Genomic DNA, 22,626 nt, shown 5'->3' on the forward strand with positions numbered 1-22,626 from the left:
TAATCACCCTTTTTATTTGTGTTACCTCTGACTTTGTTTTTTTTCTTCCCTAATTTCCTCTGTGGCTGTTGCCACTGTTCCAGGTGATAAAGGACTCGATGAGGAATAAGGCTGATTTGACGGATATGAGCAGGATGTGGGTAAGGAAGCACAAATGACTGTCTGTTCCCGTCACAGTATGCAGCTCCTGCTGACTTTGTGAAATGATGATTGCAATATAATCAGAGAATATGTGGCGTTATGTAAAAATGATGTTTTCATCTTGAATGGTCCCCTTCTTTCAAGGGGAAGTCAACCCCAACATTTTCTTTACAATAATATGTTCTGTGCAGCCCCACTAGTCCAAATGCGGCATTCTGATTGATACAGTATTGCGTTTGTGGAATATGAGTTAATCAGTAAAATCCACCCATTTTTGTCCATGTCAGGTGACGGCCATTTTGCCACTTTCTGTCAACTGAAAATGACATCACAGTTGCTTAGGTAACAACCAGTTATGGATCAGCTTCAGAAAATGGTGAGCTGTGATTGGTTGTTACCTGAGCAACTGTCATGTCATTTTCAGTTGACAGAAAATGAAAAAATGGCCCACACCTGAGATGGATAAAAAACGGTGGATTTTGCTGTTAACTCATATTTCATAAATGTAATATTAATCAGAATGCTGTGTTTAGAGTAGTGGAGTCACATAAAACATATTATTGTCCAGAAGATTTTGGGGTTGGCTTTCCCTTTCAGTTTTTATTTTTTTTATATGATATTCTCCTTTTATTGGGTTTGCAAGAGGAGATTTGTGTTGGAAAGCAGGATGCCCTTTTTCCAAACTATTTTCGTTGGTAAAAATGATTTTCAAAGATCCGTTTTCTTGTTAATATTCAAAAATAGGGGCAGGGGGACTGAGGAGCAAGAACGAAAGCACACTCCCTGGATGTTTCTCAATGTATTCTATACTGTGATTTAAAAAACAAAACACAAAATAGAAAAAAAAATACTGATACACCTGAGAAGCAACTTAGCCAGTTACAAAGTTACCCGATCCTTTTTCAATTCCAGTAAAGCAGGAGGATGGAATACTTTGACTTGCTGTAGGACGGTTGTAGTTCTTCTCCACCAGAGGAAGCTGCTAGCACGTTGAGTCTTAATTAAAGACTGCCTCGGGCCAATGTGTCATTTCAAATTCCCATGTGTTTTTTTTAAAGCATCCAACTTGCAGGCCAAAGTCAGAAGATACTGTTTCTACATTTGGCCGCGTCTCCAAATGTTTGTGTTTGTCTCCCTTTGTGATTCAGCCCCTTGTGCCTACAGGGTCACCTAAGTGAAGGCTACGGGAAGCTCTGCAGCATCTACCTCAAACTGCTCATCACCAAAATGGAGTTTCACATCAAAGTGAGTTGGCATGGCCTATAAAAACCCAGTGAGACTTCCTCATCACTCACCATCTTTGTCTGAAGTCTCTTTTTATTGCCATCTTTTTCCCGCCGGGCATGGGTGGTTCCTCATAGAACATTATGGTACTAATGGCTTTTCAAGTATCTATAAATGAAGCTTCTTTTAATGGGGCAACTAAGGTGAGTTGTAGATAAACAGAAAGTCATGATTATAGTCTGATTTTTTTTTTTTTTTTTTTTTTTTAATGCAGTATTCTATACCAATGTGAAGTGGAAGAGAGAGTTAATTTCTAACTCGTACATCCCTCCAATAAAAGGCAATTCAATATGTACAATACATGGGGTGTGATACAATTCAAGGGCGGTTTATTCATTTATTTTGTTTCAGTATGGTACGGCTCAGTTTGAGGGATTACGATGCAATTAATTTAGTATTGTTGTTTTGCAATATGATTCAACTTGTCAGCAGGTAAATGTTGCATTTTCTCAAGGATACATCTCCAGTAAAAGACTGTTTGAAACATGTCTCGATATGTTTTAAAGTGAAACGATTCCATTCACACATCTTTTAAATGAAAACTGTTTTTTAGATTCAAATAGGGTTTTTTTTGTAACACTCCTACTGTAACGTAAATCATTAACAAAAGTAATGATTAAGGTGTCAAATCAATGTTGAGCTTATTCAGCAGGTTTTCAGTAGAGCTGTTCTGATCGAGGTTTTTACATGTATGCTTTACCGATCATCCATGAGTGAGATCGGCCGATACGATTCTGATACCGACCACATGGGGTAGCAGCACATTTTTCAATGTTAGAGCTGCTCACTAATGGTTATTTTGATAATCAATGAATCTGATAGTTATTTTTCTCACAAGCATATATTTGATTCAGTTATTGGTTTGGTCTGTAATGTGCAGTATTAATGGAAGGGGGAGGGGGCACTACACTGCACACGGGCTGGTCTTTAGTGGCTACAGGCTGCAAAGTATGAGCTTTTTAGTGATCGTCAATGAAAGGCATTGATCGATATACTGTATGCCGATCACGTATTTTTCCATCACTTGTTGTCGGCAGCAGTGTTATGTTGCACACTAACAATAATAGTAATTCAGTCACAGGTGTGTCACAGACCATGGTGTGCCACTCACGTTATTTGAGCTTCCACCTTTCTTGTGTTGTCTTCTATTTCAGAACCCTCGGTTCCCCGGCAACCTGCAGATGTCAAACAGACAACTTGAAGAGGCAGGAGAAAATGACGTCAACAACTTGTAAGTAAGGCAAGCTGCCACTTCATTTACACACTGGAACCCCAAAGATAAAAGTCAAAAGGCCGTTTTACCTTACAATTAATAAGTATCAGGTGTCAACTCTGCCATTATAAAACTAAAATACACACGTAATATACCATTGTTGCAGAGGTGATTGTCATGAAAATGTATGAAGTAATTGCTAATGCTAAAACTTAAGAACTTTAAAAAAAATAAATAAATAACACCAATACCTTTTGAATACCGTTTCTGCTGATGCTGTCTTCCTATTATTGTCATTACCCTTTTCAATTTTGGTTTGTCATGACTGATAGCGTTTACACAACCATGTAAAGCAAAAACAAAAAAAAAACACGAATAACATTATGGACTCGGAGGCAGAGGATCTTAGTCGATTGAGCTTTCATCTTATCCCATTTTTGTTGTGGTCTGTTTTTCCAAACTAAACTGCTTGGTAACTGTGCTCGATGCTGCGACCAATGTATTTCTCTTTCTGTCTACCCCCCAGCTTTCAATTAACAGTGGAGATGTTTGATTACCTGGAGTGTCAACTCAACCTCTTCCTTGGCGGTAAGGTCTTTTGGACAGTAATCACACACAGTGAACACACATTCACCAGGGCCCAAGTTCCGACTTGGGCAGACAGAAGGACTGAGTGATAGAGTTGTAATGCTGTACAAAAATAGACACTTTTACCATCAGACCAGTGATGCGTCTGATTGAGTGATTACACACTCCATTGTTGTCAGGGTGAGTCATCATAGGTGCATACCGTGCATGTGTCTCGCAGTATATGGACATGGCTAAAAATAGGCAGCTGTGCTGAGAGGAAATGCTGCAAAAGCTGCTCTCCTCCACTCATAAATGAATTGGAGGAAATTACATTCTTTCTTTTTATCACGGCCTTCAGTCTGCATCCTGTGTATTTTCACACAATTCACTTATTTTCTGAAACATTTTCCCCTTATAAGGCTGCTTTCTAAGGGCGGATTTATTAAGGCATATGCTCTAATTAACATTAAGTATTACCACTGTGGAAAGACATCTTTCACATTAATGTTCACTCCAACTCTACAGCAGACTTATGAGATCGTTCATGTTTAATTCGTGCTGCTCCACTTTGGTTTTAAAATTGAGAGCGTAGCTCAAGCCTTGTGGATAGCATTTTTTGTGATCTATTTCCAGTGTTTCGTCATTCAGGGTTTAAGAAGCAAGGCCAATGTGTCTGTGTTTTTGTTAAAAAAAAAACCCAAATTAAATAATGCTGTGAGTGTTTTTGATTCGGTCAGGAAACCACACCCCTGCAAGGTTCTCAGGGCTTGGCATTATTGATGACGGGCAAGAGAGGTTTAATGTTTGAGGGGTAGAGAGCGAGGGAGAGAGACAAACAATCCTCTTAGTGTTGAGATTGCGACTGCCTCTCTTTAAGACTATTTTTCCTACCTTTTTGGAGAGGCAGGGTTCTGTAATGATTCAAACCTAACAGGGATACCTGGCACCTCCTTAGAAAAATAGCATCATGTAATAACCTTTACTTTATGGAAAAAAAAAAAGTCTTAGTACTCCGTTATGCTAAGCAAATGACGTTGATACTGAAAACATTCCTTGACAGGTTTTTTTAAAGTATACTGTGACATACAAATACACTTCCCGCACCCACCCGAAAGTTAGAACATTTCCATAATTTCAAGAGATCAACACTTGAGATTTTCATGTATTTACATCAGGATCAAATACGCAACTAATAAGATAGCAAGTTGAAATCCACCCTTTTATTATGAGAGGAAAAGTATTGAAACGAGACTGACAGGTGTGTTGCCCATGATTGATCAGTCAAACGAATAAACAACACCGAATGTCTACATTCGCTTTTAGATTTGGGTTTACATTTACAGTTTGGGGTGTAGCCAGCATAAAAATACAATGAGAGAGGTCTATGGGCTATAAACAAGTACAGTAATTGTAAAGCTGAGATAAACTCTAAACTCAATGGGAGCCGCTGAACAACAGTGTCTTGTGTGTTTGTGTTCCAGTATTCAGCTCGCTGGATATGTCTCGGTCAGTGTCAGTGACTGCTGCTGGTCAATGTCGTCTGGCTCCGCTCATCCAAGTCATCTTGGACTGCAGCCACCTGTACGACTACACAGTCAAGCTGCTATTTAAGCTGCACTCATGTGAGTAACACACAACTCTGCTGCTCGGTCAGTTTAAAAAAAAAAACTTCATTTATTCATGTAGTTCTCTATTACTTTAATACTTCGTGAAAATGGACGTTTTTAAATACCGTACTTTTTAAATTTTATTTATTTATTTATTTTCTTAAAGAGGAAGTCAATCCAAATATATTTTTATCAAGAATATTTTCTATGCAAGCAAGGCATTCTGATTAATATTGTGTTTTTGGAATAAGAGTTAATCCACCCGTTTTTAGACGTCTCGTGGCGGCCATTTTGTCACTTCCGTCGACTGAAAATGACATCACCATTGCGCAGGGCTCAGATAATGACCGATCATGGCTCAGCTTCAGAAAAAAGGCGAGCCGTGATTTGTCGTTACCTGACCCTGAGCAACTGTGATGTCATTTTCAGTCGACAGAAGTGACAAAATGGCTACCCCCAGAGATGGCTAAAAACGGGTGGAATTTGTTGCTTAACTCATATTCCACAAACACAATATTAATCCGAATGCTGTGTTTCAACTAGTGGGCCTGCATAGACCGTATTCTTGAAAAAAATATGTTTGTATTGAATTCCCCTTTGAACAATCTTGCTGGTTTGAAGACATGATTCACTTAAAGTAAAATATTGTTTTAAAGTCTTTGTAAAACAAGTAGTCATTCTGTTATTGTGGAGCAAACCATTTAAGAAATTTCAAGTCAAAGTCGGAACGTTTTAATTACATTCAAATGTTCCTCTGAATTAGCTCCTCTAAATTCTCTCAATATTTTTTGAAAATAGTTTAATCTGACAACCTAATGGTAATCTCAACTGTAATGTGACAGTTTGATGTTTTAACTGACTTGTGTGTATTTTTGTATGCAGGCCTTCCAGCAGACACTCTCCAAGGCCACCGAGATCGCTTCCAGGAACAGTTTAAAAAGTATGAAGTGCCCAAAGCTTGTCGCTCACACTGTCACTGCATGCATACAATTAAGCGCTGACCACCCTGTTCAAATGTCATTCTTCCACTCTTTTATTTTGTCTTATTGCAGGTTGAAGAGTCTGTTTTATCGCTCCAGTAACTTGCAGTACTTCAAGCGGTTGATTCAGATCCCGCAGTTGCCCGAGGTGATCATTGTCCCAAATCTCCACATTAAACTGTATGGACAGAATTTTTGGAAAACATGGGTATCGCAGTACTACAGTACAGTGAAATGTTCACTTGTTTTTAATAAGAATAAGAAGGCCTTTATTGATCCCACAGTGGGGAAATTTTCAGTGTTACAGCAGCAAAGATATAGATATATATAGATAAACCTAAATGTCTTTGATGGAGTTGAGATCAGGCTTCTGTCCAACTTTCTCAACACAAAATTCAAACAAGCATACCTTTTGTGGACCTTGCACTTTGCATGGGGCACAGTCATGCTGGACCAGAAAAGGACTTTCGCCAAACTTTTCTCATTTTAGGCATAGAATTATTCAACACTGATTCAGTGGAAGCTAATGGGTCAAGTCCAACTCAGAATGTTTAATAAATTAAAAGGTCTGTCCAAAAAGTCTAATATTAAACACATCAATTTTTAACCCTCTATATTGATGGTAGTTTCAGAGGAGTTTAATCCATTTGCGGCATAAAGTCTATTGATAGTTCACTTTTTTTTTTTAAAGCATGTTCATTCTGCACTTTACGTTGAAAAGTGACGGCTCGTATTGCTATGGTAACCACATGGCCGAGTGAATTAAACGCTCTTCATGTTTGCCAATGTGGCACTGGAATTTGCTTTGTCTTTTTCTTGACACTGCAAAGGCAAAACAACATTTTGAAAGGAATGAAATGTTTCCTCGCAGAATCCTCCGAACTTCCTCCGTGCGTCTGCCCTGTCGGAGCACATCAGCCCTGTGGTCGTGATCCCCGCCGAGTCGTCTTCGCCAGAGTCAGAACACATGGTGGAAACTGACGACCTGGTGGACACGGACCTCCCCGTGCTTCCGGTAAACGCAGGACAAGTGTCTGAATAGACTTTGCCATTATGCAGTGATGAGCCAATAGCGATGGATACTGACGTAATGAATGATGTTTTGAACCCATGGCTGTGAATGTTGTTTTCAGATGGGAGTTTAATACTAGATGTTAATAGAAACGTTTAGTCTGAAAATGGATTATACAAATAGCAGAATTTCTCCGTATTTTATTCCTTAGTTACGTCACCGAGCCAAAGGAGTCAAAACCCCCTAGCTTGAAGAATTGTTTTTAACAATTTCTTTCATATTAAGTACTTTGGATCTTTACCCTTTTATATCTTGTGGTTTGGACTGCTTAGGCTCCAGGGGAGACAAAGTTTGATGACATGTTTGGCACCTCCGCTGCAATTGACCCCTTCAACTTCAACAATCAGAATGGGATGCGCAAGGACGATAAGTATGTCTTGAAGACTTTGCATATGAATTGAAATTTCACACAATGTAGTTGTAGTAATGTAGTTAAGCACAGCTGAAGATGCATTCAGTATTTGAATAATGTATTAGACCACCTCCATATGTAGGCTGCCCTAACCTACCACATTAAATTAATGGTCAAAACAATGTTTTTAATGCCACTGTTCCTTGAATTAAAAAAAAAAATTCTCCTTTTTTACTTTATTTACCAAAAAATGCGAAGCATATTATTATTAATAATAATAATCATATTTTGAATAAGATGTTATATTATAGTTACCTACTTGCAATCTTGAACAGGAAATTTTGTTTTAGTTGTTAAATGGTATGCTTGATTAACATTTGACTTGACAGATGAGCCCAGCACGTTATTACTCAAGATTTTAAATGCAAAACTTTGACCTGTGCTGAATACTTTCCAATTGTGGCATTAGCACACGATAATATAAGTAATGTTTATGTCTGAACACTAACTCATTAAAGTTACCCTTTAGTACATTGATTTAATTGATGATGAATACATTTTCAATGTAAAAACCAAATTTCGAAAGAGATGACGGGAGCGTTTGACAGACAGACTCTGTCTTTCTCTATCTGCCAGAGACCGACTCATTGAACAGCTGACAAGGGAGATTCAGGCTCTTAAGGACGAGTTGGAATCATTCCGACTGGAGGTAAAAAGGAAAACAATCTTGCCCAATCCATAATTTAATCCAAGTGCACGATAAATGAATTTGCTCCTGATTTCCTTGATGAAGCAAATGTAATTTCATTTGATTTTCCCCTCTCCCACTCTCCATCTGCCAGAGTGGACGATTATGTCAGGCTTTGAGGGGCCGTGTCAATGAGCTGGAGGCGGAGCTAGCAGAGCAAAGCCACCTGAGGCTACAGGCAGCAGGAGAAAGTGAGTTCCTGAAGGCTGAGCTTGACGACCTGAGGAGGGTCAGGGAGGACACAGAGAAAGAGCAGCGGAGTCTGACGGAGATAGAGAGTAAGCCCTCTCACTGATATATCACAGGGTTATTTTATCACCTGATAGTGTGGAGGAAAATGTTAAGCGGAGCAAAATAGCTCTGCGCTGTTGGCAAATGTACTAGTGAAGTCCTGTATGTTCACACATGACCATATACCGGTAATTGGAGATATCAACTATCAAGATATCCGAATAAGAAACAACTAGAAAGGATACTTAGGAACAGTTTATCAGAGAGCATAGCACCATCCATAGAAGCAGAGGCTATAACAGTAATTCAGTTATTCCATTTCCTTTTCTTGCAGGTATTGCATACCAGGAGTTTTCAGTTAAAATGTAAAAAGAGATAATTTTATAGAATTCCAACAAAGACGTTTGCAGATTTTTGAAAAATAAAATATTTCTTCACTTCAATTTTGAAATTGGGAAGTCAACCCAAACATATTTTCTTCAAGAATATGATGGAAAATGACATCACACACCCTCAGGGCTCAGATAACGACCAATCACGGCTCACCTGTTTTCTGAAGCTGAGCTATGATTGGTTGTTATCCGAGCCCTAAGCAACTTCGATGTCATTTTATCTGAGCCCTGAGGGTGTGTGATGTCATTTTCAGTCGACAGAAGTGACAAAATGGCCGCCCCCAGAGATGGCTAAGAATGGGTTGGTTAACTCTTATTCCACAAACGCAATATTTATCAGAATGCCTTGTTTCAACCAATGGGCTTGCATAGAACATATTCTTGAAAATATGTTTGTGTTGACTTCCGCTTTAAACAAATTTGAAGTTTATCAAATATCTACTGGTAGTTCTTTTGAACGAGGAGTACTTAAGTGTAGAGTAAAAACAAATATTATAGAAACAAAAAGAAATTAGTTTGACCACTTTTGAGTGCTACTAAATTCCAGATGGAAACAATCGCAACCCTGTGAACAAATAAAGCACTTAATTTGCTGTTTTTCGAGGGGTTACAGTACCCATTATTGGTCTGTGCGTTTTAGTGTGTACATACATGTAAAATACTGCCGCAAATTTCACACATGTGAAAACAGTAGGTCAAAGTCCATATAAAATGGTGGCTAATTAGTATCCCCCCCCCACATTGCTGACTGTATCCTTGGTCATTTTGCAGAAAAAGCTCAGGCCAATGAGCAGCGCTATACTAAGCTGAAGGAAAAGTACAGCGAGCTGGTGCAAGGCCATGCCGAGTTGCTGAGGAAGGTGAGAAAAACACCTTTCTTCATCTGGAAAACCTCTTCTCGTTGTCACCCCAAGTGTATGTTTGTGTGTGGGTGCAGAATGCAGAGGTGACCCGGCAGATGACGGTAGCTCGGGCAGCTCAGGATGAAATAGATGCAGTGAGGAAAGAGATGCAGGACAAGGTGAAGGCCGCCCAAGAGTGTGCAGACAGACAGGTGGGCATCAAAGTCACGCTGGCGTTGCTTATTCATCCTCTTTTTTTTTTTTTCATTAACCCAAACACATTTTTTTAAAGAATATGTTCCCAGCAGGCCCACTAGTTGAAACACAACATTCTGATTAATATTGTGTTTGTGGAATATAAGTTAAGCAGCAAAATCCACCTCTTTTTAGTCATCTCTGGGGGCGGCCATTTAGTCACTTCTGTCGACTGAAAATGACATCACCGTTCCTCAGGGCTCAGGTAATGACCAAATCACGGCTCAGCTTCAGAACACAGTTCAGCCGTGACCTGAGCCCTGAGCAACTTCGATGTCATTTTCAGTCGACAGAAGTAACAAAATTGCCGCCCCCAGAGATGGCTAAAAACGGGTGGATTAACTCTTATTCCAAAAACAAAATATCTTTAGCAGAATGCATTATTTCAACTAGTGGTCTTGCATAGAACATATTCTTGAAAAAGATATGTTTGGGTTGACTTCATCTTTAAATAAAGTTCATAAATGGGCTTGTGTAACTTATGTTCAGCAGTGATTCCCGACCATTGTGTTGTGGCTCACACGTGTATTGTTTCAGATCATTAGGTGTACCGCAATATTATCTCATTACACTTAACAGTGTAAATGTGGAAATTATAATTGAAGATCTGTTTGTGTGTCAGCTCCTGCAAGTATATCAGCTTTGTGTTCAAATAAGCAGGCCTGGATTTCACACAGAGTTAATAAATTTGAGTGAATTGAGACGAGATCATAATTATGTCAGTGTGCTGTTTATAAATTTTGTAACATTTGTGTTTGGTGGTGTGCTTTGAGATTATTCCAATGTCAAATATATGCCTTGGCTCACCAGTGGTGGGGAAACGTTGATCTAAAATTTTAATAATTTTGAACCCAGGAACGAGTGCAGCAGGAGCATGTTGAAGAGTTGCAGAGTGAGCTGGTGTCCAGCAGGGCCGAGCTTGATTCCCTCAAGACCACCATGGCCTCCTCACAGCAAGTCTGTTGTTATTCATCATTACAACAAAAACACCCTTTTCATCCTTTGTCAGAATCGTTCAAAGCAATGCACACTGACCCAGCCATTTGTGTTTTTAATCATTTCTATAAAATTCTCACATATTTTCCTTCCTGGAGCAAAATAAGCTGTTAAGATATGACATTCACTTGCCTCCCCCCTCTGGTTTACTAGCACAATCAAAAAAAATCCAACAGAGTGGCTGTATCAACAATGCTGCCTGTACAAAAATAACAATGCATAGTTTTGATTGACATGGTCTCACAAGGTAATCATTTTGCTGTCTTTTAATTTGCAGTGGTGTTGTCAGTCATTCATCCAAACCAATACTCAAAGCTACTGTAAGTTTTCAGATGGCTCAAACAACAACATTGAGAGGCATTAACGGAATTAGTTGCAAACCCGGGCAGCGCAGCACTAGTGTGGAACATTTTGGATTCAAACCAGGGGAGCGCGGCGCGCTAAGATCAATGAGCTGGTTTGTTGCGTTTGTGTGAAGAAAGTTGCACCACAACAAACCTCAGTCCATTTAAAACACAACTATCACACCCAGTTTCTTTAGCCGGGAGCAAAAAACACAGCGCGCCGTCCGTTTCCCGACAGCTTGCAATTATGACACCTCAGAGACAGTGTTACTATGCCAATTTTTACTTCCCATCCACTCGTAACTTTCCAACATCACACCATTTCCTCATGCTGTAAGTCACTTCCATATTTTTGGCGAGCTCATTCCAACGAGTTGCAAACCATGTTCACAAGGCCCAAGAGACACACAAGCTTCCAACATGCAGGATCTGGAGAAACTTCACTCTGTTGCAATTGTTTTGACAAGTTTCATAACAACATTACACTTTTGGTTTGATTGTGGACTTGACCGCCACGCAACGCTCCTTGGAGGCTACGTGCCAAGCCGCAAACTATAAAAAGGCAGCGGTGTTACAATCTGTGTTTATAACTGGAGGTCACTTGTATCATAAAGTAAAACATTCCCACAGCCTCATGTTGTCTTGATCAAGACTTCCCATCTAATTGTTGTTTCATGATTTTTTTATGTGTTCTGTAACACATCATTTGTTTTTTTTATTGTTTGGCAGTCCAATGAGGTGCTCGGCACTCAACTAGCTGCCATGGAATCTCAGAAAGCAACACTCGTTGAGTCCCTGTCGAAAGTGCAAGCCGAGCTGGTCGTTCAAGGGGAGGAGCTTGAGCGAGTCCAAAGTTCGTTGGCGAGTGAGAGGGAGAATGGTGTGAAGACAGCCGAAGCCCTGCAAAATCAGCTCAATGACAAGGTGAGAAAGGTCAAACGCTTGGCACTAAAATCAACAGGGCCCAGCGATGTGTACTGGCCAGTTGCATTTCTTATTTGTGTGTCGGCCATGACTATTATAATGACATATTTATTCATAGTATTTTGTTCTAGAAATACAATTAAAAGATCACACCTGTCTTTGTGGACTCGCTTATAAAGGACGGTGTTGCTTTTTAATTCGAGAATATGTTTGCAAAATCCTGCCCTCTTTATTTTTAGAAAACCATACAGTATAAATATTCCGTAACAACAAGCAACATATTCAATTTCATGGGGGATGTATTTGTATCGACTAGCCCCAAAATGGAATGGCCGTTAGGGCATCTTCCAAAATTCCCGATGACCACCACGCCCCAGTTGAATGAAACTGCCGCTTCTTATTACAGAGAAGTTTTTCTTTTTTCTTTTTTTTTTTTTTTTTTTCAGATTTTGACACCAGTATTATCGTTTTTGCTGAAAATGGATATCGACTCCAAATATAGTTAATCGGCCCCGTTGACTACTAATAATCGATATCACCCCCGAAAAAAACCTATTGGTCTATCTCTATTTTTTGTTATTGTCACTAAAGGGATTGCTGCTACTATATATGGTCAATAAGAAGTGTTTCTCAATGACTCTAGATGTGTTTGAGCGTGGCAGTTTAGAACAGGTGTGATTTGTTTTGGGGCTTGTGAGGAAAACTTGTTTTTAATAACGTCATTGGCGTTTGCTTCTTCTGTAAGCAAAGGGGAGTACGTTCAGAAATCAACTTTTTGCGTATCGAATCGTTGAGGCCATATCGCCCGGCCCTAAGTGACGGGAGCATGTGTGTTTGTGTGTCCGTAGGAGAGCAGGGAGCAGGCATTGGAGAGCCAGCTAATAGCGGCCCGCTGGTCCAGTCTGCAGGGAGCTGTTGAAGAAGCACAGAAGATCATCCAAGATTCCCTGGCCCAAATCGATGACCCAGCCCACATCAGCTGCACCAGCTCAGCAGGTCGCTGTACCTTCCTCTACTGTGGAGTGCTCATTAGTGTTAGAGAGTGCGTCACGGTGTGTAATCAACAATGCCTACCTCTGCAGACTACCTGGCATCCAGATGTCAAGCATCCTTAGACTGTGTGGATCAACTCCATCCTGCCAGAGATGCCTTTCTCGCTGATGCCAAGGGTAAGCAGCTTGTTGATATTGAATGCTATCTTGGATAGTATGCAAAGCCCATGAAGGATTGAGATTAGTTCTCTTTTGTGTTCCATTATTATTATACAGGTGTGTCTCAGTTGCTTAAAGTGGTGACCCAATGTGGCCACCTAGTGGGCGACACCATCGTTCAGGGCAGTGCCACCTCTCACATGGTGCCTGTGGAGCAGGCTGATGGTAAGCGACTTACTTTGATTGTATTATCATTTCAATTATTTTTATTATTTGGGTTTTATGCCAGCGATATATAGTGGCGCAGGCATGACAAATCAATACTCTTCAATTGGATGGCAAAAGGTACAAGCAATCTATGTATCCACCTGCGGCCATTCATACAAAAGAATGTCATGGCTCCTTGCAAACATATCAGCTTTGTGTTGAGCCTAGATTTCACACTGAGTAAGTACATTTGTGACTAAACTGCGACAGCTTCATTTCAGTATGCAAAAATAACTTTTTGTTATTTTTGTTTGGTGGTTTACTGTGAGGTTTTTCTTACATACACTTAAAGGGGGATGTTGCGGTCTTAAAACTACTAGCGAGAGTGGAATGTAGTCTAATTTCAGAAGTACTAATAATAATTGCTAACTCTCCCTCTAATGGTTTTTTTTTGGGGGGGCGGGGCATTGTTTTGTAAAATGACAACAGTGACATTATTTGTAATATGTGCACCCTGTAACAGTCCTTTCAGAAAGTGTGAAGGCGTGTGGCGCCGAGGCTCTGCTTTTGCTGGGCCACATGAAGAAGAAGGAAGACATAACAGCAGCAGACAACTGCAAACTGAAGGAGGCTCTCCAGACCATAATGGCCTCGGCGCAGGTCGGCACCTCTCTGAATGTTGTCCTTGCGTGCTAGTGAACAATTGCCACAGTAATGAAAACTTTGCCTTATGATGTCTTCAATCCCGAATTCAGAAATTGCGTCCTCGGGGTCTGGAGCTGCAACAAGGAGAGCTGGGAGATCTTGTGGAGCAGGAAATGGCGGCCACATCTGCGGCTGTAGAATCAGCTGCCGCAAGGATAGAGGTGTGGATGTGTTTGTATATTCAGTCTAGCCGCCACACATAACAAGCATGCCCTTCTTTCGCATAGGAGCCAATAGTCACCACTTTCACTTTCTTCTTTCCTGTGTCCCCCCGCAGGAAATGCTCAACAAGTCTCGAGCAGTTGATACAGGCATCAAGATGGAGGTCAATGAGAGGTAATAAAAATCAAACCTGTTTCATGTTTAGATTTATTTATGTCAAAGTCTTAGGAGTTAATTTCAAATGTTGCGTAAAAGACCTCAGAATTAAAATCCTTGATGAGAACAATAACACTCTGCAATTGACTAGTGACCAGTCCAGGTTAGACACTGCCTCTCGCCCAATGTCAGCTGGGGTAGACTGTAGGGTAGGAGAAGCAGTATGGAAAATGGAGGGGATGAAAGAATAACAAGCGCACTCTTGCATCTTAATTTAGCTCGGCTAAAAATATGCTCATTATCAGAACACAGCTTTCCTTAACCCATTAAGCCCGGGAGCGCATAACCGCATTTCTGCCACTAGAGCTGGGAGCGCTGTTGCGTTTTTTTACCTTTCAAACCGGGGGAGCGGATACCTCACCGTCCTTTTTTCAATCCAATTCTCCGTCTCTTAGCCAACTTAATGCATCAGAATATACACGTGACGGAGTCGCGAGACCGCGGAGGATGTCGTGGAATTTTTCGTTGATCGCCGGGAGCTCTAATTAAAGTAAGTAACGGCAGTGATATGTAGACGACGTGCACGACCAGTGGAACCAGTCGAACGTGATATGATATGGTTTGTAGACAATTACGATATTGACGTCTTTGTAACAGAATAGAGGATGGTAATTACCACTCGATTTTTTTTTTTAATTAAAATAGTGCTTCTCTTGCACTGACACGTTATTTTTACATCTTCGATTGAAACAGTAAATAATAATAAATCCTGCCTGTTATGAAAGCCACATGTCTAAGCTCTTTAATTCTTTTGGAATTATGTGTCTGTCTGCTACAAGGGCTGAGATATTAATCATTTTGTAAGTGTTGAATTTCTGGGATAACTTAAGGTTTTCAAGGGTAATTCCAAAGGCAACCGACGGTTTTGGGGAGCTGTTGAGAAAAGCGCTTTAGGCCTTAATGGGTTAAACCACTAAAAATGAGCCACGGCATTCTTTGATATTGGACTGTGTATTCCAACTTGACAGTCACCGTGACCATTTAGCATCCCAAAACACATTTCAGAATTGACAGTGTGGCATTGTATTGCCATCAACCAGGTAAAATCTTCTCTCTTCTTCCTGAACAAATAATCTATTCATAACCAAACAGAAATCCCAAACAAATAATCTATTCATAACCAAACAGAAATCCCATAGATGCACCCCGACGTAGGTCTTTTGGTAGTGCCATGGCATCGGGAGGAATTTACTTCATCTTTATGTAACACAACCTCCTGCTTTACAACACACAGGTCCCTGCATTTAAAACTGTCTGCAGTTCCGTTCAAAACTGCTCTTCTATAGTGTAATGACATAAATATGAGAAGTGAATTGCAGAAGTAGCGTACAGTGTAGTGTCTCCGCTGGCTCGCAATCAAGGCCACAGTCGAAGCGTATGTGCGACGTATTTCACGACTTCGACCACAAAACCTCTCCAGGGTGTGATGGCTTGTTCGACACATAATGTTTCAGCACATGTTGAAAGTACACTTCCATACTCTGTTTACTTGAGCGTTATATTCTTCATTTGTGGGGGGGAAATCTTAGTCAGAGTTATTTGTTTATCACATAGTTTTAAAATGATGCAATATTAACTCTCTTCACTGATACTGTACTTTTAATGCATGTGTGTGTGCGCGTGTGCACTGATGTGTCTCGTGTCGCCCCCTTGCAGGATCTTGGCTTCGTGCACGGATCTAATGACGGCTATCAAGGCGCTGGTTCTGTCTTCCAAAGATCTGCAAAGGGATATTGTAGAGAGTGGCAGGGTACGTCCTTTTGGTTTTGGTCTTTGTCTCCAGGTTTGGAAGAGTGCTGACTGATTGTACATTCTATGTTGTTTACTCATCCCATGTTAAGAGCAAAATCCACCCATTTGTAGCCATCTCAGAGGGCGGCCATTTTGCCACTTGCTGTCGACTCAAAATGACGTCACAGTTGCGCAGGGCTCAAGTAACGACCAATCACGGCTGACCTGTTTTCTGAAGCTGAGCCATGATTGGTCGTTACCTGAGCCCTGAGCAACTGTGATGTCATTTTCAGTAGACAGCAAGTGGCAAAATGGCCGCCCACTGCGATATACAAAAAAACGGATTTGAGCTTTTTTTGTTATTAATTTGAACCAAATTTGAATTTGTTTCCCTGTTGTATAACAAAGCACAATAAACACGTGGTCTGTCCCCCCAAAATTACTCAAAACAAATGAACAAATGTTTATGTATGATTTTATTTTGTATATGTTTGATTATAATATAATATATAATAATATAATATAGGCAGGAATTTGCCTTTTGAAAAGTTGTTTTTTTCAGTTTAAGTAAACTGTATGATTAGTTGTTGATATGAACCACTGAAACAAATGAACTTTTCTATGATAGTCTAGTTTAGTCTCTTTTATTGATCTACAACAGTATGTGATTTTGTTTTTCAGTGTAGCTCTAAATAATAAAATGGTGACAATTCTACTAGTCAGAAACTTCATATGGCAAAATGTGCTGGCAAAATTAATGTAGCAAATTTAATATACGTTGCAGCTGTGGTTATTTAAAAAAAAAAACGTTTTGTTTTTTTGTTTTTGTTTTGTTACCCCCTTGATTTGTTTTAAAATGTCCTTCTTTGTCCACTAGGGCGCAGCATCCACTAAGGAATTCTATGCCAAGAATTCCCGTTGGACGGAGGGCTTGATTTCTGCTTCCAAAGCGGTTGGATGGGGAGCTACTGTCATGGTGTAAGTAACTGACCTTCTAATTAAATACCTTCTTAATGATTGAAGTGCTGTTCTCAACAGGAACAAAGCAAGTAAACGCAATCCCTTGTTTAACGTTCTTCCCACTGCTCCCAATGTTGACGTGAATTATTCATATCAAGGCTAGAAATGTCATTCACTGTGTTGTATTTCACAATGTGTCACCTCAGGGATGCGGCTGATCTCGTGGTGCAGGGCAAAGGGAAGTTCGAGGAGTTGATGGTGTGTTCCCGTGAAATTGCGGCTAGCACAGCGCAACTTGTTGCTGCTTCAAAGGTGACTCTCAAGTGCAATCAAATGTTAAACTGTCATAGGCGGGGCTAATGGTGATATGCTCCGTGTTCAATTGGTGTTGTCCTCCCCAGGTTAAAGCCGACAAAGACAGTGCCAACTTGCAGCGCCTGCAGCAGGCATCCCGAGGCGTCACGCAGGCTACTGCCGCTGTTGTGGCCTCCACCAAGTCTGGCAAGTCCCAAATTGAAGACAAAGGTAAGTGCATTTCAGCGTCTCATGGGTTGTTTTTAGATACACAGCTAACAACATTGAGAGCCTAACCTTAAGTAGTTTTTAGTTTAATTGTTGGTACTGCATACTAACAATTGATTTTTTTTTATTTTCCCCGATTGCGGTACAGACACAATGGACTTCTCCAGCATGACGCTCACACAGATCAAGCGACAAGAGATGGACGCTCAGGTTGGCAGCAACATGCAACATGCACGCACCAAGCATAAGTCAAACGATAAGCAGACCTGTTTAGGAATGTGCTCATTGTTCCACATTTGACACTTGATTGTTTTTCATCCAGCGGGAAGTTGAACTTAAAGCTAGACAAATAGTACAAGCAGTGTGTCTGAGGCTGCCTTTTCCCCCCACAGTGAAAGGAAAACAGTTGGCGGACCTTTGTCACACATGCACAAGCACACAAACATTAAATAGAGAACTGCTATTGGTAGAGTGCATTAAGCATATTTACAGTAACTGAGCTTGTGTCAATAAGTTGCTAAAATTGCACTGAGCCACTGATCAGTCTTCTTTTTTTGTTTGTTTTTCTAGGTGAGCATTTAACTCATTCACTGCCATTGATGAATTTACTTGTCTTTTCCCAGTCCAGCAATTCAATCCCAATAACTTATTTATATTTATTTCAATCTTTTTAGGGTAAAAGAGGGTCTGAAAATGTCTGCCAGTGAATGAGTTAAATACTCTGCAGTCAGAAGTTTGCCGATAAACTCCAAACGACTAAAATTGCAATGCAAAGAAATGAAAAGACCCAATGAAGAAATCATTTAAGGCTAGTCCAAAAATAAAGCCAACTCTGTGGAGTTGTTCTCACTTTCTTCCATGTACCAAAAGCATGCATGACGCTGGCGCCAGGTCAAAATCTTGTACCTCCAAAACAGTCACTTTTCAGGAGACCCCAAAACTGGCAAGTTTGTTCAACCGTTAACATTGCATCGTGAAAGAGAGCAAGCCATTTTCACTTTACACTGGTCAATAATGTGTCAAAGTAACACCCGCGTGTGTGGACGGACCAAAAGTATAGATATTTGAAAAAAAATTAAATTGACCAAAAATGTGAGGTTTTGTCCCGACGCCAGCGATATTACACACACATACGTGACATGACACCCACGCCGCTGCCAAACTAGTTTGCTTTGCAGCAGCAACGAGCTGCGTGGTGCATTCTTTCCTCCGTGTGGGAAACTGTACGTCATCGCAACATGTGACATAATGGACCGATCAGAACAGCAACAATTCCTGATGAGTGCGTGGCATGTGTTGCAGACCTGTCCCCAACAGCACAATGCGTAGGTCTTGTGAATCAATGCGGCAGTTGTCGCTCGTGCCGATGCGGGCGTAGAAAGAAGCCAAAAAAGAAGCCTTTCACCGAGTAGGCTGAGATGAAATTTGGCCGCCTCGCGACCGTGCCACACGCATGAGGGCCGATTAGTGGGCCGCACTAAAATCCACTTCCGGCCATGCTTAATCCAGCCCTTTTTTAAAAAATTTGTCAGCCCCCAACCCCCGCCCCAAAAATGGGCCATGCCAGAGGGTCCGACCGGTCCGGCCCAGGGACGGACTGCCCAGCTCTGCTTATTTGTTATCAACTCACCAGCTATGTATGACTTAAAGCAAAACCATGAGAGCCTTGAGACGTCATCCTAAAAAGGCTCCTTTGTTCACTCTTTGTCACTGCCCAGCTCATAATTTCCTGTACATGACTCATAAAAATAACCCTTTCAGAATTGTTGGTCTTCCACTGTTTACAAAGGCAAACTTTGTGACAAGAGTGTGTCTGTTCCACTCTTTGTGTGTGTGTGTGCCCAGGTTCTGGTGTTGGAGCTGGAGACGCGTCTACAGAAGGAGCGCGAGCGTCTCGGAGAGCTGAGAAAGAAACACTACGAGCTGGCGGGGGTAGCAGAGGGCTGGGGGGCCGACGATGAGGGTGAGGGCAGAACACTCATACAACAGTGGAACCTCTATTAGGCAATGTTTCCACATGTTCATTGGACCAAGGAACGTTACGCTTGCGTTTCATCACTGTTGCGTGGGATCCTTGTAGCGTTAAAATGACAACTTTACGGGAGGGGGAGAAAAAAACCAAACGCTTTTTGAGTTCCCGGGTACCGCTTCGTTCAAATTGTATGATACCTCATATTGCTATTGCACACTCACGTCAACATAATATTAGCTAAAAAAAATGCATTCAATTGCTAATTTAACTCTGGCATTGATTAAAGGTCTAAAGCCATGAGTGATGCAATAAATAAAACAATGAGCCAACTAACCCCGTCTCTTAAGTGGATATTAATGTGAAACAGAGACTTACCTTATTCTACGAACGCAATATTATTCAGAATGCCGTGTTTCAACTAGTGGGCCTGCATAGAACATATTCTTGAAAAAAATATTATGTTTGCGTTGATTTCCCCTTTACTTTGGCTAAAACTGCGTAAAAATTACAGACAAATTAGGGATGGACCATTAGTATCGATTTGTGGGGGGAAAAAAAGAGAATTTGACCACATTTGGACATACGAGGTTTCCGTCGTACAGCGACGATTTACTTTCCAACTAATGTCATGGCACACCACTAAACGTAAATGATTTCCAATGGCGTATTTTCATAAAATGTTCATTTATTATTACTTTTCTTTCTTTTATCATTTTTTATTATTTCACGGGTACAAAAAGTTTAGTCCACATGTGAACTTTCTGCCCTCCACTCAAAATCAATCTTTTTGCGGAGGCTCAAACTTTCGAGGCGTGTTTTAATTTGAATTCCATAATGTTGAAAAGTTTCCCAAGGTTGCCATTTTGTCCCCCTGCAGGCTCAGGTTGACCGCACCCCCGTCATGGCCTACGCCTGGAAGAAACTTGTATTCATACACTCTTCTCCATCTGTCTTGCTAGTTTTTCCGCTCTTGTTTGTTAATCAAGCCAAATGAAACGGTGCTTGCTCTCACACCCATGTCCGGAATCGTCACGCAGACGGCGGGCGTCAAGGGCTCAGCCACGAGGAGCGAGGCTCGGATGGAAGGACGACCTGACTTCACAGCATCATGCCTCCTCTTCAAAGTGTGTGCGCGCGCGTGTGTGTGTGTATAGAGCAGTCCATCATTTATTTATTATCTGTGCTCCTTGCTTCAAATTTGTAATGACCACACTCACCCGAGTTGTTGCATACAAGACATGATGAGCACAAGTGCCACGTCTCCAAACAGCAAGGATGAGATCTGAGCCCACAAATCTCATCGGTGGAACAAAAAAAAAAAAGGGGGGGGGGGGGGGAAAGCCTCTCGTAATCGAGTGTGCTAACAAGCCGCAGGAGCCATTGGTCAACTTGACGGGACGTCACTACTTGTTAAGTCCATTAGCGCTTCACTGAACTGTCTGCCTTTCTTTCACCTTTGTAACAAACCTGACTGTTAAATCATGATGAACCGCCATCTCATTTTTTTTTTTAAATAGTCGCTTCCATAGAAAACTGCTCCAGACTGCCAAGGAGGGGGGGCCTCGCAACCCTTATTCTAAACCATCAGAGGTCAGAAGTAGCAACACGCACAGAAGTGATTAATGGATGTTTTACAGTTGTCGTTAGGAACTGCAAATAGAAGGCGATTTTTAAAAAAAATATATATAGCTAAAAAAAAAAAAAAAAAAAACAGAAAACACCTTGGGCTCAGCCGCCTTTTCTGTCCAGAAAGTCTACGGAGATATATCCTGTAACCAAATACATTTTTGTTGTTATAAATCTGCCTCAACTCATTCACTGCCAGACATTTTTAGACCCTCTTTTACTCTAACGTTTGAGATAATTTGATGAAAAAGATAAATAAATTCCTGGGATTGAATGGCTGGACTGTGAAAAGACAAATAAATACGTCAATGGCAGTAAATGATTTTACTCCTCATGAACTCCTCACTACCTGTTGCCCTTTAAATACATTTTTGGAAGTGTGTTTCCTGCGAGGAAGCCACACTGCAGCGTGTGTCCTTAGCTTTGCGCGGGCCAGGTAGCTGTGTGTAATTGTCAACTTTCACCGTCATCTGATCTCACACACCTTCAACTTCATCAATATTTGTCTCACTGAGTCGGCCTTCTTTTCATTTGAAAAGGACGATGCAGATATCATATTTTTGTTATTCAACAGAGAGGCTCATGACCATGTTGTCTGAGTGAAACGGATGACCTTAAACCTAATTTGGGCACGGAAGGTTGTGGATATGACGATCATTTTTCAGCATCTGCATGGAGCAGATGATGTAGTTTTTAGAAAAAGTTAGTTTTACATAAGACAAGGCGAATTAAAGATTCGGCAAGTGTTACTGCAGTGCTATTGTCCCTGTGTTCAATACTTGCTTTAGTTGTGGTCAGCTGTCACGTCACACATACTTGTTGAGAATAAATCAAATACTTTCAGAAGGGGATGGATGGAGACATTTCATCTGTCTTTGGAGATGAACCGAAATGCACCTTGAGTGATGAACGCTTGTATTTTTGTCCAAATGGGCTTTATTAACCTGTCTCGGGTCCGACGTTGTACCAGCTCAACCAGCCTTTCAAACTGCCTCACACTGTAGTTAAAAGAAACTACGCGCTCACATAGCGACATTGACATGTGTCTTTGTATCGTGTACTAAAACTATGTTGGTGGGTTTCTTTTTATTTTTTCAGTTTTTAAAAATAAATATTTCAACTTGTTAATACGATTTGGGGTGTGCCTCTTATGTGTATTTTTTATTTTTGTTTTGCTTTGGTCAACATCAGTTTTGGGGGAGGTTATTTGACAAGCCTCGTGATAATAACTGCTTCATCTTTTTTTAAATGACATGATTTCACCAGCAATAAATTAAACAGTGTCTATTGTGTTCCGTGTCCAAATCAAAGTGGAGCCAAATTCTAATGCACCTTTATTGATTTCTAGTGGTGCAGTACGTTTCCCACTAAAAGCATCGACTCATTTTAAGTGCTTGTTTTGTTTTGTTTTAAACTCAAGATG

The 22,626-nt window shown here is 40.8% G+C and overlaps 1 protein-coding gene across 2 annotated transcripts in view; it reads left to right on the forward strand.

Annotated features, from left to right (window-relative positions):
* hip1 (huntingtin interacting protein 1) overlaps positions 1–22,336 on the forward strand; it is a 43,030-nt gene extending 20,694 nt beyond the window's left edge. For both annotated transcript variants that reach the window (XM_086035632.1, XM_086035633.1), the window contains 28 exons: positions 84–140; positions 1,306–1,386; positions 2,580–2,656; positions 3,165–3,226; positions 4,690–4,830; positions 5,698–5,755; positions 5,868–5,943; positions 6,667–6,810; positions 7,140–7,237; positions 7,856–7,928; positions 8,062–8,245; positions 9,362–9,450; positions 9,528–9,644; positions 10,543–10,644; positions 11,757–11,951; positions 12,800–12,947; positions 13,034–13,120; positions 13,220–13,327; positions 13,833–13,969; positions 14,065–14,175; positions 14,292–14,350; positions 16,049–16,142; positions 17,001–17,101; positions 17,290–17,395; positions 17,485–17,608; positions 17,754–17,815; positions 19,451–19,568; positions 20,455–22,336. In XM_086035632.1, coding sequence (XP_085891758.1) covers positions 84–140; positions 1,306–1,386; positions 2,580–2,656; positions 3,165–3,226; positions 4,690–4,830; positions 5,698–5,755; positions 5,868–5,943; positions 6,667–6,810; positions 7,140–7,237; positions 7,856–7,928; positions 8,062–8,245; positions 9,362–9,450; positions 9,528–9,644; positions 10,543–10,644; positions 11,757–11,951; positions 12,800–12,947; positions 13,034–13,120; positions 13,220–13,327; positions 13,833–13,969; positions 14,065–14,175; positions 14,292–14,350; positions 16,049–16,142; positions 17,001–17,101; positions 17,290–17,395; positions 17,485–17,608; positions 17,754–17,815; positions 19,451–19,568; positions 20,455–20,465 — 2,820 coding nt within the window. In that variant the 3' untranslated portion in view covers positions 20,466–22,336. The remainder of the gene's footprint in view (positions 1–83; positions 141–1,305; positions 1,387–2,579; positions 2,657–3,164; positions 3,227–4,689; positions 4,831–5,697; positions 5,756–5,867; positions 5,944–6,666; positions 6,811–7,139; positions 7,238–7,855; positions 7,929–8,061; positions 8,246–9,361; positions 9,451–9,527; positions 9,645–10,542; positions 10,645–11,756; positions 11,952–12,799; positions 12,948–13,033; positions 13,121–13,219; positions 13,328–13,832; positions 13,970–14,064; positions 14,176–14,291; positions 14,351–16,048; positions 16,143–17,000; positions 17,102–17,289; positions 17,396–17,484; positions 17,609–17,753; positions 17,816–19,450; positions 19,569–20,454) is intronic.
* Positions 22,337–22,626: the final 290 nt, after the last annotated feature.

Source organism: Filicampus tigris, chromosome 7, assembly GCF_054856515.1.
Source record: "Filicampus tigris isolate MCC_2025a chromosome 7, RoL_Ftig_1.0, whole genome shotgun sequence".
NCBI lineage: Eukaryota > Metazoa > Chordata > Actinopteri > Syngnathiformes > Syngnathidae > Filicampus > Filicampus tigris.